A 15475-nucleotide genomic window follows, 5' to 3' on the forward strand; every position below is an offset into this window, starting at 1 on the left:
CATTTATCTAAGACATCCCTTTTCGGCATTTTTTATAAATTATTTTTTATTATTTTAGATATTTCTAGTGTTATTTTACTTTATTGGAAGAAAATGTTGTATAAGAATAAGTAAACGTTATTTTACAATGGTAGAATTAGATGATCTGCATTAAGCACAGACTTAAACATCCCATCAGGCCAACTGTGTTTGCACAAGCTGATTTTTCATTTACAGCTAAAAGCGCTGGAATATGCTTTGAGACGTTAAACCTAAACGGTCATAGAAAAAGTATTGCCAACATTATTTTGACAGTGATTTAAGTGTTTTATTGGAAATGAATTGTATTTTTAAAGTTGATAAATGTGCTGGTATTTATACAGTATTTTGATCCATGTTTTGAAACGTGTTAAAAATGGTGTAAAGGAAAATAAAGTTTTTAAAGCATGTGCCTTTACAGTGACTGCAGATTAGACTGCGAGAAATGAGCTAATAGCTAAATCTGGTATAAATCATCTCTACTCTTTTGAGAATAACATTTTTCCGCATCATTTTTAAGAGGAGACCTTAACCCTTACTGTAGATGCATAAGTGGGTCTTTTTGGACCTGGTGAGGTGGTTTTCTTGAAGTATCTTTGTAATTCTTTTTTTTTTCATTTCATATTCCAGCTATTCCTCAAAAAACCTTTTTGGATATCATGCCATTCAAATTTTAAATTTAAATTTTAAAATGTTTTAGTTTTTGTATTACTACCCCAAGCTTCCATAAGTGGGTCTTTTTGGACCCGGTGAGGTGGTTTTCTTGAAGTATCTATGTAATTACATTTTTTTATCATTTCATATTCCAGCTATTCCTCCAAAAACATTTTTTAGATATCATGCCATTCACATTTTAAATTTAAATTTTAAGAAATTGTAGTTTTTGTATTACTACCCCAAGCTTCCATAAGTGGGTAAAAAATGACCACACAGACTACATCACAAGTGACACCTCACAGGAAGATTATCTGACACAGCAAGATCTGAAACCTGTCTGTATAATAATAATAATAATAATAATAACAATAATAATACATTATATTTGTAAAGGGATTTTCAAGGACTCAAAATCGCTTAACAATATAAGGGAAGGTTAGGGTGGGGGGTATAGGACTATCAAACTTGATCAACCGGCATGGAGGCTATGAGTAGACAAGAGGAGAAGAGATGAGTTTTGAAAAGGGACTGGAATACTGTGAGGATCTCAGAATAGCGGAGATCTTTGGGACAATATGTTCAAAAAGTGATTTTTCTTAACCAAAATGATAAAGATGGCATAAAAACACATATTATTCTAATACGGGTCCTTTTAGACCCACTTATGGAAGAGTTTTGGGTCCAGTCACTCGTGCATCTAAGGGTTAAAAAAAGATCACTCATCAAAAGACAGTAATAGCATAGCTCTATCCTTTTCCAAAGTCCCACTGTTTGCATTTTCTGCCTCATTTATCTCTTGAAAAACATGCTCCAACTCAATTTCACACAATTCTTAAGGATGAAGCATCTCCTTGAGGATTTTCAGCCACTCAGAAAGCTAAACCATCTATTTAAAAAACACATTTTAGCATACACTGATAAAAGGGCTGTTTTCTTTTAGTTCATGCTTTAATATCACCTTTTTCTATTTACCGCGCTTCGTCCTACAAACAAAAGCACATACTGCATTTATATCTACACGCTCTTATTGATTTCTTTGTGTTTATGCAAAGCAACCGACATCCATTCAGAAACAAAATAAGATTGTCTAATCCTGTGTTATTTTTGATGTGCCTGTGAAAAGAAAGAACCTTATGCGACGTTTCCCCCGCACTGCTCTCTCTTTAATACTTCAAGGATGAGAGTGAGAAACAAGGAACAACTACATATTCATCACTAATCGACCCCTGAGATGACTCTCCCACATGATGAGAGGAATAAATGGGCTTTACTGTCAGCCCAGGCTTCAGCTAAATCAGTTTTCTCTGTGAGCGAGGTTAACAGCTACTTTCATTTAAATCCAGACAGAATTCAGAGTGTTACGGCAAATTAGGCAAAGAGCAGACGGGGTTCCAATATAACTGTCAAAATGGCCCTGGTGTAAATGCTGGACTTTGAGAGCATTTCAATTGGGATTTAAACAATTTAAAGTTAGTAGATAGACATGTTGTAGAAATATCCATCCATTCTGATGTATACATCATTTTATTTTTGAGTGAACATACCGTCTCTTTTATGTGTTTGAGCTCTTCTTTACACTCTACTATTTAATACTTAACTTGTTTTTATATTGTGCTTTTTTATTACACTTTCATCTAGGATTCTTCTCACATACTTTAAAAACGAATTTCCTGTTTTATGGCGTGAGTGAAAACTAAAGTGGATAGCTGATAACCTACAGTGTATCATTTAATGCAACACAAATATAGATGTAGCAAACCTTGAATAAAATGTGATTAGTGTGGGGAAGTCAGACACCGAAATAAATCCATTTTTTATTATGCTGAGCGGACATTTAAAGTTATGGATAGTTGCTGTAAGTTGATGAGGAGGAACAGGATTCGTGTGTCAAGAGGACGTGACTAGTATTAGCAATCAATTTAGCACTAGCATAATAACAGAGATGTGAGTGTCGTATTATTCGGCTGAATCTGGCTTTGAGTACAAAGTGAAGCCCACAGGATTTGTGTTTATCTTTTCATGTTTACATTATTTCTTTATTGTGATAGAAAGCAGAGGTTGAGCTGAGCCGGTTACAATGTCGATGGATTTGCAATTGTGTATGATTTCTCTTCAAGGTTTTTTTGCATCCCTGACCTCCATTTGAACTTGTTGAAGAAATTGCTTATTTGCATTCTATCGATTTTTGTCTCATTACCTACAAGAGTTTAAGGTTTTCGGTTTGTCTGATTTTTAGCAGGATTACGAAAAAACTGGAGGCCCAACTCTTATGAAACGTGGTGTAAGGAAGAGCCTTACACGAATCACAGGGCAGAAACAAAATGTTTGTTTCCCTTTCGTTAACATTGTGATATAGGCCTTCCGGGGTGCCCTCATTTTGCTGAATTCATCTGAAAAATGTGCTTCTTGACTTCTCGAAAGTCAAAACAACTTAGAAACAGCAATTAATGTTTAGCACTAACTAATACAATACAACATATACTGTATATTCCATGTTTTTCACACATTATACTACACTGCGGGCCGGAAAATAGACTTCCTAATTCGGGAAATAGTACCATCCGTGAAGCATGAGAATCCAGACCTGTCTTTCCCAAAGGTCTTATCATGTTTATTTATTGTATTTATTTATTTATTTAACATTTCACAAGTGCCGTTTTAAACATGCATCCAATTCCTGTGTATCTGAAGCAGTGAATGAGTCCTCTTCCCTCTGCCACACTCATCCCATTCACACACAGACATAATGTCCCAACCGGTCCCAACCCATATGTGCTTATATGATACACAAAGCAAAAAGAAGCCAAATTGGATTTTCACTGAGAGCTTTGTTAAGATGCTGCCAGGATCATACCCACATGGTGCGCAAGCCTTTGCCAGATCAACAAATGTGTTGATCTAAGCAACACATCACTAATTACACTGTGAACTACTGGGGCTGGAGCACAACATAAAATAAAAAGACCATAAAGCAACAATGAGAGCAGATATAAAATGTCTCGGCTGTCTTTGGAGCCTCATTAAGGTGTGTGACAGGTGGAGAGGTTAGCCATCAAGCCACACACACAGGCGCATAAACACACCATAAACACAGTTTGTGCTTCTCAACCAGTGGAGCAGACTGCGATGACGCTGGTGAGCTGGTGAGCTGATGAAGACGACACTCGGGGGAATGTGCGTAAATCAAGCCAAATACAGGGCCCCTGACGGTCTGCCCCCTCACTCTCCTGGCCAATAAAGCCATCTGATCATCCTTTTAGAGACTCTGCCATCATGGAGCCTGCCCTCGCCGCGCTCCTGGTCCCTGGATTTACGAGCTCATCAAAGCCAGATCGGGAATCCTTTGTCGCAACAAAGCGGGACAGATTGCTGGGGCTGGTTTTGAAATTCACACTGAGTAAAAGCATTCATAGTTATGTAAATATATATATAAAAAGTAGGTGAACCCTTTGGAATTACCTGGATTTCTGCATAAGTTGGTCATAAAATGGAGGAAGCCACTGCTGTCCAGAAAAAACATTGCTGCACGTTTGAAGTTTGCAAAAGAGCACCTGGATGTTCCACAGCACTACTGCCAAAATATTCTGTGGACAGATGAAACCAAAGTTGAGTTGTTTGGAAGGAACACACAACGCTATGTGTGGAGAAAAAAAGGCACAGCACACCAACATCAAAACCTCATCCCAACTGTGAAGTATGGTGGAGGGAGCATCATGGTTTGGGGCTGCTTTGCTGCCTCAGGGCCTGGACAGATTGCCATCATCGATGGAAAAATGAATTCTCAAGTTTAAAAAGAAATTTTGCTGGAGAACTTAAGGCCATCTGTCCACCAATTGAAGCTCAACAGAAGATGGGTGATGCAACAGGACAACGACCCAAAGCACAGAAGTAAATCAACAACAGAATGTTTTCAACAGAAGAAAATAGGCCTTCTGGAGTGGCCCAGTCAAGAGTCCTGACCTCAACCCAATTGAGATGCTGTGGCATGACTTCAAGAGAGTGATTCACACCAGACATCCCAAGAATATTGCTGAACTGAAACAGTTTTGTAAAGAGGAATGGTCCAAAATTCCTCCTGACCGTTGTGCAGGTCTGATATGCAACTATAGGAAACGTTTGGTTGAGGTTATTGCTGCCAAAGGAGGGTCAACCAGTTATTAAATCCAAGGGCTCACATACTTTTTCCACCCTGCACTGTGAATGTTTACATGGTGTGTTCAATAAAAACACGTGTGGTTTTAGCTTAAGCAGACTGTGTTTGTCTATTGTTGTGACTTAGATGAAGATCAGAACACATTTTATGACCAATTTATGCAGAAATCCAGGTAGTTCCAAAGGGTTCACATACTTTTTCTTGCAACTGTATATTACCGGAGCCAGGACAACTGGTGATAGCTGGGTTGGTTGGGATGTTCAGCAGAGCAGAGAAAGAGCGAAAGTCCTATTACTGGCTATCTTTTGAATCTGAAAAGTATTGGGACTGCATGTCTAATTAAAGGCCATTACCTGAACTGCAGTGTTGGCAATTTAAAAGTTCTTATAGGGTTCATTCTTATCTGGATAACATTAGAAATCAGCTTTTCACAAAGTAAACTTGCCCCTATGGAAATTGTTTTATTTATAAGTTGTTATTATAAAAAAGACATGGTCATGATGTATCTGCCCTGCTCTCATACTTGCTCCTAACTGCAAATGATGTGTGTACGATGGGACAAAGGGTGGAATTACTCGCCCCAGGAAGGCATTATTGTTGAGCCTTGTAACACTAAAACAATCCTTCACCTTGATGTCACCTATAGGGAGTTGGGGGTGGAGGCATGACGTAATTCCTCCATGAAGTGACAGATAGGCCAGTCTGCAGCGTGGACACACTCGACTGCAGCCCGCTGCTGAACGCCTGAGTTTCCACATCCTCTGGGGATATTGAGCTGCTTTTCCTGTGACATGCTCGATGCACGCGGTGGGCAGAGGGGGGGGGGTGTCGAATCCAGAGCATGGGACACAAATTAGCGAGGCTGCAACGTGCTCTGACCACAGCCTGTCATAAGGAGACATTGGGCCCAGGCACGGGCCAGCAGTCATTATCATAAATCAATAAAGTCCAAGCACACTCACCAGTAACACTAGCCCCACTATACAAAGAGTATTTTAATCATAGCGCCTGGTGTCATGTCCCTTTAAAACCTTAGCACTGGGCTAGTACTCTCAATAATGTTAAACGAATGTGCTTAAAATGGTCTTGAACAATCAACAGCAATGAGAAGGCACAGTATTGAACGTGAAATTGGATGACACAACGCCCCATCCATCAATTAGATGAGACTGGACAAAATAGATTGGAAGAAAATGTGCGATCGTAAGCAGTATATGCTGGAAGTAACAAACACTAAACAAACATATTTGAATGGCACAATAACATCAACTTATTGAGGAAGTAAAGCATGAATACAGAATACTATCCAACCTATACATCCGTAAAGTAAAAGAGCTAGTCATTGCAGAATCTGTATAGCTCTTGCGCATAGTATTATGTACATGCAATATAAGCTTCTAAATATCCGCATAACTAGTTTATAGATTATTAATAGTGCTGTACAATACAGTCTATACATGATACACTATTGAGTGTCCTGCTTTACCTAATGACTAAGAATAAGAATGACTAAGAAGTAGGAACTGAAATGAGCTGAAACAGTCGATTCATTGATAAATTGACAGAAAATGAAGGGCTGAACATTTATACTCTGAATTTTGGACAACAGTGCATTGTGTGTATACTGCATTTCGTACCTCGTAGAACATTTGCATTAAAAGAAAAGAAAACCTTTTGAAATGTTGCAGGATACCATTCAAACCAGGGACCCAATCTTTTAAACATTGCTGAAGAGCACTACCTGTGTTCAGTACCCCTATATGAACCCACAAAACTGTAACTATTTGAATAGCTAATCATGAAAAAAATGGTCCAGCTTCTTAATTTGTGAATACTTGTTGGATTTATTCATCCTCCATGTTGTTTATTATTCATTCAGGTATAAGGTTTTATGACCAACAAGCAGATTTATCGTTCGTTAAAAGAATCATACATTTCCTCCCTTTAAATGACTAGAATTATGTTTTAGTAAATTTTCTAAGGTCTTTTTGGGCCAGAGAAGGCCTTTATAAGAGATTCTTAGAGTTGAAAAGTGGAGACAGAGGAGAGGACATTGCCTGATCGTTCGGCCGGGTATGGATTCGAACCGGCCTACTAGGAAGCAGTTACCGCTCTAACCACTGAGCCATCTCAATAATTATGTTTTCTTTTAAATATATTTTTTACATTTATTCATTTAATTATTTTAAATATATATATATATATATATATATATATATATATATATTAGTTTCAACATCACAGCACAAGTTTCTCTCAGAACAGAGGAAGCACATTTCCTCTGTTCAAATCAAGCGGCATAATTGTTACAAAGAAGTGAAACCGCTCTCTGATCTGCGGCTGTGTTCTTACTGAAGTTCTTTTGAGGAGATGATAGCTTAAACTCTGCAGGTTCAGAGGGGGATCAGAGGATTACAGATCCTAGATGTAGCCGGAGACAGATCAGTCCTGGACCGTAAAGCAGAGAAGAGCACTGCTGGCCTCACATTACGTATTCTGCTACTCACAAAAAGGCTGCAGATACCCACAGAGACTACATCCTTTTCACTTCAGTCAGACTCTACAAAAGCAAGTTTTACTGCACATTGTATTGCCTCAAGACACAATACAAAAAACCATAATGCTCTTTATCCTTTAAGACAAAACCCCACGTGGCCACGCTGTGAAAGGACACTCGCCATGTTTATTAAACATACCGCTACAGAAAGCAATTAAGGTGGGGGGTTATCTTCTCGTCATCGTACCTACTTTGACAAGCGCCGACACTTCTCGTGATGTGGATGGCTGAGCTTGGATTTATGAAATATTCATTTGAAAACAGAACGAAGGTGGGGGTGGCTTATGTATCATTTATAACATCTGTATTTAAGTTGGATTTTTTCAGCCATTCTTCCTGTTGAAATGTTCTTTAAGGGGCAATGATTTAGAGAGCTTTAACAGATTTGAAGGTGGCTATAGCGCATCAGGAATAAACATGAAGAAGTGATTGAAGGAAGGAGAGAATGGCAGGATTACATGGAGCTGTGAAGGACACTCATCCACTCCATGCCCCCAGCTACTCCACCCCTTCTCAAAGGAGGAGAGGTAATGGTAATATAAACGGGTTGAATAGGACAGTGTTTTATTTTTAGACAAGCAGTGGACAGTGGCACTACAAGGGCAACTCCATGTGTCTTTATGGAAGGGAGTGTATTCTCAATCTGGTTTTTTTGTTGTTTGATGGGGCAAACTAAGTGGTATTATTATTAATCCATGAGGCAGACGGAGGGCCAAGAAGTGTGTCTGAGCTTCAGTCACAGGCTGACAGTCCTGGCACTGCAGGTCCCAAACTGGCATAAGGCTGTGTGGTGTGCCAGGTGCTGATAAGGGGATTGCTTGGCGTAGAAGCTCAGACTTGCACTGGGATGTTTGTTTGAATAACAGTTTAATAGATATAGGAGTCAGTGTTACCGTAACACCACTATGTAATGTTGTGGGTCAGGGACCTAAAGGCAGTATTTAGTAAGTAGACAGAGTCACTGACACAGTTTTGAAGCATCAAATTTGGCGTTTTGGACGTCTTTTTGGAACCAGAAGCGACTATAGCGTGGAGTAAAGTATAACTCAGCCATAAACAAGACATTTTTAGGCAACCACAATTGCCTTTCGTGAGGTGTAATGCACTTTGAAAAGGGTAACAGTTGGAAAACAAAAACAAGGCACCCACACTTGACAAAACCATGGAAGCAATGTCAATTGTGTCAATCACAAGATAGCTGGGTCATAATTTACCAACATGGAAGAATACTTTGAACGGGCGATTGAGACCCTAAAATCCTCAGAAGAATTTAAACTGTGGAAACGATTCCACTGAGAAGTAGGGTCAATTGTTGGTAGACTTAATCCTTATGTTGTGTTCGGGTCTCCCGTGACCCGTTTCAAGTTTAAATTATATAATAACACGCTCTAGTCTTTTTTAACGGAACAAGGCTTCATGATATCCTCCACAACAGCTATATAAACACTGAACAACTGATTTTGACAATTTTAGCCAAGTCTGAAAGTCTCTAAAAAAGTGTATAATTTGGTGTTCGGGTCTGGGAAGACCCTGCAGCATTGTTGGGGGTGACTCGGGATCAAATTTGGCCCAATCAAGATTCACCTTTGACTTTAGACAACCCCTCCACCACCCCCTTCAATCATTTAAAACTTATTTTGGGGAGATTGTATTCTAATATTAATCTATTATAGTCAGATAATGTAATGATCCACTGTCTTCACTATAGGAAATATAATGAGTGAATTTAATCACATGTTTTACTTAAATATGTGGTGTGATGTGTTTTGGGACCATAAAATAAAATTACAACAGGATTGTAAAGTTATGAATGCATAATAAGTTAGTTATGATGTAGCTAAAACAATATTGGATGATAGTCATTATTTTTGAGTGTTTTGGACTGAGATAAATCATGGGTCACATGAACGGTAACAACTTTTGAACACAACACAAGGGTTAAATATTTGAATTTTTACATCAGGGGAGAAGCCCCCTGTTGGACATTTGCAAGAATGCAGGTCAGTGAGTGCATATACAGTATAGCATGTGTGAGAAGCTATACTTTGTGTTTGGCCTTAACATTGACCGAGGGAAAAATAAAACACGCTGCCACCTGAGACCTCTGTTGCTGCTGTGATGTTTGTTTTGGTGGAAAAGCGGCAAATTCCTCTTCCTCTGGGCTTTCCCTTGGTTATTGATGCCTGCTCATTCTGGTAGATGCAAGATAGGATTCTCCTGAGGGAGAGGTGGAGGGAACATGTCCGTGTGAACAGCCCGCAACGGGTCACACAGATCAATACAAAGGTCGAGCAATCAATCTGCTGCAGGAGTTAATTTGGCTGGAAAACCCTTTCATGTCTGAGAGCTTGGAGATACTCCCTGAAAAAGGTAGACTTAGTGTGGAGGAATGTGCAAACATGATTCTAAAATAATAATGATTTATAAAAGTGTCAATCATATGGGTCCTGGGGGTAGAATATAGTGCTCAGGAGCCGCAGCAGATGATGTATGCAAAAGCGTTGATGTTTTTGAAAAAACTGCATGTCAGTCAGCCATTTTAAAGCTTCCAGGCGTGTTGCATTTCAAATGTGACAGGCAGGCACAGCGTACACTGTGTTTACAAACCACTCTCTCCATCTATTCAAAGTAACACAAGTCTGCTCTGCACGCCAGTACAACACATCTCAGAGCATGCACCATAATCACACCGAGACACTGACATTGTCGCCTGAAGGTGTCGTCGTACCACTGATGCATGATGGGGTTACCAAATACTGTAGACAGAGACACACAAAGAGTGATAGATATTCATATCAGAACAAGCATCCAGCGGGGGACTCGTATGAAAATGCAAAGCATGTGGCCACACCCAAGCCAACACAATATTAGCTCAGAGGAAAAAGTACCATCATCTCAAAAAACATTCTTTGAATGAATCGTCAACATTTCCATATCTTTAAATCATCAAAAGATCATAAAAGAAATCCCACCAAAATCAAGAAAAAACATGATTCCAAATCACAGAAGTTGAGAACCTAAATTGTCCTGGATGCTTATGATGGAACGCCTTACTGGGACACTTGATGATTACACTTCAAAAGCTATTTTTGGAGAGCAAAGACAAAAGGGAGGGGGCAGTATGCAAGCAGGCACACAGGTGACTGTCAACAAATACATTATTATATTTATATAATGTTGAAATATGAAAATGCAGATAATTTAAGATCTTCGTTGTTTTTTTCCGTGGCATAAACACATTATTTCAAATTCTTGCTGTTTTGCTGAACAGGATGTTGGTGCTTCTAAACCAAAAAGCAGTTTACAAATGGCTGGACAAGAAATCTGATTCGATATTCATAAATGCAAGCCTCGTGGAGCATGAGAAGAGAAGATTAAATGGTAAACACTACTTTACACTGTTTTGATAGTTAAGTTCTCCCTAAAAAAGGTTAAATGTACTTATCTTAAGTCATGTCACAACAGGTGAAGTCTGAGTGCTTAACCTAATGGGCGTCAAACCAAGGACATCAACTGATTTGGGATGATGACGTTAGGATTACGCTTTTCAAATCACTTACAAAGAGTATTTTTTTATTTAAATTCAACTTATCCTACATAACAACTTTACAGGAGCTGCGTGGGAGAAACTCAGAAAGAAGGAGAGGCAAAGACATTCGCCATGAGAGATATAACATTCCACGGATAATAATACAAGATTATATCAGCTCCAAAAATACCTCAGCGCCTGTAAAACTTTTGTAAAGAGTTGAGTAGAGTTGTTCTAGTCTCCAAGGTTATTCATATGCATAGCCAGGGCTGGTGAATTTCAATGAGAGCTATAAAAAAGGATGTTGTTAATTTGGTTCCCTGGTTTAAATTGAAGGGAAAATCAGGGAGAGGATAACCATGCTTTAAAAAAAGGGAGAATTGTAATGAATCAGAAGCTTCTTAATGCTTTTGATATATAAGTAGAAACACATTTCCTAAATTCTGCATTTCCCATGAGCTCAGAGCGATACTGCATCAGTAATTTTCAGTTTCAAGCTGTCATATCAGTATCTGGGTTCATAAGCGAATGTGAGGTGGTCTCACCTTCTGGAGGAAGAGGACGATCCTCTGGACCATTTCCACCCGCTGCTCCTCCAGGCTGAAGAGCGTACGTGGAGTGCGGATGAAGACCTTGGTTTTGCCGTAGGCCGCGTCATGGTCGAATCCACACCCCTGCATGAGCTTCTTCACGGCCTCTTTGTCGGAGGGCAAGTCATGGTTTGGCCACGTAAACTCTGAGATCATCTTGTATCTGGAGGAGGGACACAGAGGTCGTGTCAGAACATGCTGAAGTGTATCGCTCAACAAAAGAAAAAAGAAATGGTTATTTCGATTCCGTAGATCCTTCTACACTCAATTATCTTGTTACCACTCTACAAACAGTACAAATATATAAATGTTCCCCAACCTCCAGACCTTGGGGATCCGGATTTTTCTTGATGTTACCATGAAGTTAACTTTTTATTTTTTAATAAAATATCTGTTTGGGGCGATTTTGGCGCAGTGGTTAGAGCGTTGATCATCAGATTAAGGGATGTTGGTGAACTCCAGTTCGGAACCCGCCACTGCGTCAGGCCGTTATGTCCTTGGGCAAGACACTTTACCCGAATTCGCTCCTGTGGGTAATGTCCACTGTAATGACTCTTACATGTCTAATATGTAATTGTAAAGCGCTTTGAGCACCTGTAAAAGCGCTCTAATAAAAAATGTGATGCATTATTATTATCTCAACAAATATTAGTTAGATGACAATAACATTTGGTAATCACATTCATGTTCCCCTTATGATAAATTGTCAGAAAAGTGTTCATCCCTTCAATTATCATCCAGCACCATCCACAGATCAAATGTGTCCAACACTTTGGTATATGACCTGCAAAACTGATGATATTAACATCAGCATTAGCATTTAGCTACTTTGTGCCTAGTGCTAATTAGAAGATGTTAGCATGCTAACATTCAACCTGCTAAACATCAGCATGTCAACATTGTATTTGTGCTAATGTTATCATTTACCTAACAGAGCAATCGTTGCACTAATAGACTTGTATTGCTTTTTACTCTGTTAATACATAATTAAAACATGCAAACACTTTCAGCGAAGGAAGAAATGATACTGATACTGTACAGTACCATTTAAAATCTAGACACTGCGCAGATTCTTTGCAATTGAATATTTTTAGTTTGTTCTCTGTGTTTTATTTCCCCTCAAATCATATCTCAAGAAAGCTGAAGCTGTACAGATCTTCTTAATTGCTATGTGAGCAGGCTTGGATTTTCATCATTTTAGGGGCAAAGCCATTTGGCCTTTGGTGTCACACACACACATGCCAGGGCACAAAGGCCATTGAGGAAAACATTTGGATTTGGAGTTTACAAATAAATAACTTCACTTTTCTAATGACAAAAAAATAAACCACTGTTTTAATATCAATAATCGTATCATCATATAGGCCTATGCCTCCTTAGTATTACCGTATATAAAATGAAATACTCTACTTTGAATAATTAGTGTTTGGTATGTTTTCCATCTACTTTCTCCCATTCACAAATCCGAAATCAAATCTAAAAATCAAAAATTCTATTAATATGTAACAAATATATTCCATTTCAGAGTAGAAGAAACAGCCTTCAAGGGTCAAACTCTGCACATACATCATTCAGCAGTGCACAGTGAAGCTCCAACATCCAACTGTATGAACAAGCAATACTTTGAAATGCAAAAGTGTGTGTGTGCATGCGTGCGTGCGTGCGTGTGTCTCTTTCATCAACTCCTCACAGCTCCTCATATCTGTTCAGAAACTGGACAAAAGATGAACAAACCTCAGACTGTCTGTGTCATGACGAATACAGTCGCTGCTTTAATTCTGTCTTTAGGACGTTGTTGTGAGTTTGGACGGAGCAGCTACAACGTTAGTTTAGCCTGATCGATCCAATCTCCATTCACAAAAAGCGCAATTTAAACGGTTTTTCGCATGCCGTCTTGTCTGCACACTTGTCAAAGCATTAAAGCATAGTTTTTACTAACCGTTATCAATATTTAGTTACTTTGGCATCATTTTGAAACGTCTATTACAATGAAATCACAGTAAAATAGGTTAATTTGGTCGTAGTTGGTTTCCACCACAGTATTTACATGGATATAAGCCCCGACCCCTCTCCAGCGCGTCCTATTTGAATGACAGGAGTAAACACAGCTGACAGCCGCGGTGAAACTCCAGCGTTTAGAGCAGGGGTTGGCAACCAGCGGCCCACGGGCCGCATGCGGCCCTTTAAGCCCTCCGCTCTGGCTCCCTTGAGTTTAGACAAAAATAAGAAGGAAATAAAATAAAAGTATTTGTAGGACTATTTATATTTTGTTGCATGTTTGAAAATGTTTCGTATATTGTATTTTGAGGTGATACTGTGAGACATAAATAAAAAACAAAACGGTTTTAATTAGGTCAACTAAAATATGCGTCACATCCTGCTACGGTCCCGCGCGAGCGCCTTTTCCTGCGGGTGAATAACCTGACCCCCGGCTCGATGAGCGAACTATGGATAAATCAAAGAAAAGTACCGGAGGAACACAGGATTTAATTCTGTGTGGACAGAGTTATATGCTTTCACAGCAAACGATGCTGGTTGTCAACGGTGCTGCAGCCTTTACGTATCGAGGAACAACACGGGAGAGGAAGACAGCTGACAATCTTCCGTTATAATTCAATGGGGTATGTAATTTATTTCAGAAAACACGTTTTGTTATATTCCATGGAATGCTCTTAACATCCCGATAGCAATGAATATATTAAATGCTTTGACAATAAATACATACAAAAATTAATCTCTGGAAGCCGTAGTACTGTAAAAAGCACGACCAATCATCTGAGCCGGCCCGGCTAAAGTAACTGGATGGCCTACCTGCCTGTCAGCCTTCCGTCTGTGTACAAATGTATCTCGTGCCCTGATGCGCGTTCGTGTGTGTTGGAGGAGGGGCTCTGTAAGGAAGTCTGAAGGAAGAGGCAGATTTTTTTCCGGCTTTGTATTTTCAAATTCTAGCGCACACGAGCTGGTTTCTCCATTCTTACCTACTCTACCTTTAACTATTTTTAGGGTGCAGCTACAGGTTTTATTTATTTCAAAGTGGGCCCATTTTAACAATATTTGTTTACCTTCAAACGTGCAGAAGACTCCCCAATTGCTGTGTTTAATTTATTTTAAAGTAGGCCTGTGTATTATTTTTAATTCTCCTTAGGAGTTCTTTGTTTCTTATTAGAGGTTAACAGTTTTATATAATGTAATAAATAGCCTAATAAATGCAAAAAAACTGTAGTTTTTGTCTGATATAACAATAAATACAACTGTATTAGCTATCAAGCTATGAAATATGTTTTGCAGCTCCAGACAAAAAAATGTTTTGGGAAAAGGAGCAAAATGGCTCTTTTGGTCAAAAAGGTTGCAGACCCCTGGGTTAGAGCAATGCGAATATTCGCATGGCGTCCGTTGTGAACGCAGCATAATGCAGTTCAGAAACCACTGTTCTGACGCTTTTAAAGCAACTTTTAACAGTGTGAGGGGCCCAAAGCCCATGGTGGCCGTAGGACGTACAATTATTTGTGGGGCATAACGGCCAGACCGAGGGGCTACGGCGGCCATGGCCATCATGGCCGTCGAGAAAATCCCGCCCTGTATGTGAGCGTGAAACTGTTCCTGTGGACTGGAGATGCCATGGCTGGACGCCACAGCTGCTCCAAGACATGAACAAGGGGAGTAATTACTGTATAGTGTACCTACATGGGGTAGGAGGTCAAATTACACTCTTTTCACTGCTATAATTGGAGACTTCATATACCTTCTCTGAACGATCAGAGTTTGGATTGTAAGGTCCTGTGGAAGCCTTAAAATTAATAGCATTTAGTCTAAATTAAATCTTATACTGATGAATTATAGAATGCATTTTTCAAAACAGCACAAAGTTGCAATCAAAATCCCTTCTTTATTAATATGCGTTAAACAAAAGCAAGGTTTCTGTAATTTGTGTGAGTTGTTTTGACAGTAAAAATCTCAAGAGGAAAACATTT

The 15475-nt window shown here is 39.2% G+C and overlaps 1 protein-coding gene across 4 annotated transcripts in view; it reads right to left on the reverse strand.

Moving 5' to 3' along the window:
• myo1d (myosin 1D) overlaps positions 1-15475 on the reverse strand; it is a 115632-nt gene that overhangs the window by 52701 nt on the left and 47456 nt on the right. The window contains exons 16-18 of one of the 4 annotated variants that reach the window (XM_079658117.1): positions 11460-11667; positions 10088-10141; positions 4116-4259 (exon numbers count right to left, since the gene is read on the reverse strand). In XM_079658117.1, coding sequence (XP_079514243.1) covers positions 4131-4259; positions 10088-10141; positions 11460-11667 — 391 coding nt within the window. In that variant the 3' untranslated portion in view covers positions 4116-4130. Of the gene's footprint in view, positions 1-4115; positions 4260-9557; positions 9603-10087; positions 10142-11459; positions 11668-15475 lie in introns of those variants that run through there. The other 3 variants (XM_079658119.1, XM_079658118.1, XM_079658116.1) reach the window with 3 other exon arrangements.

The sequence above is a fragment of the Notothenia rossii genome, assembly GCF_949606895.1.
Source record: "Notothenia rossii genome assembly, chromosome: 11".
NCBI lineage: Eukaryota > Metazoa > Chordata > Actinopteri > Perciformes > Nototheniidae > Notothenia > Notothenia rossii.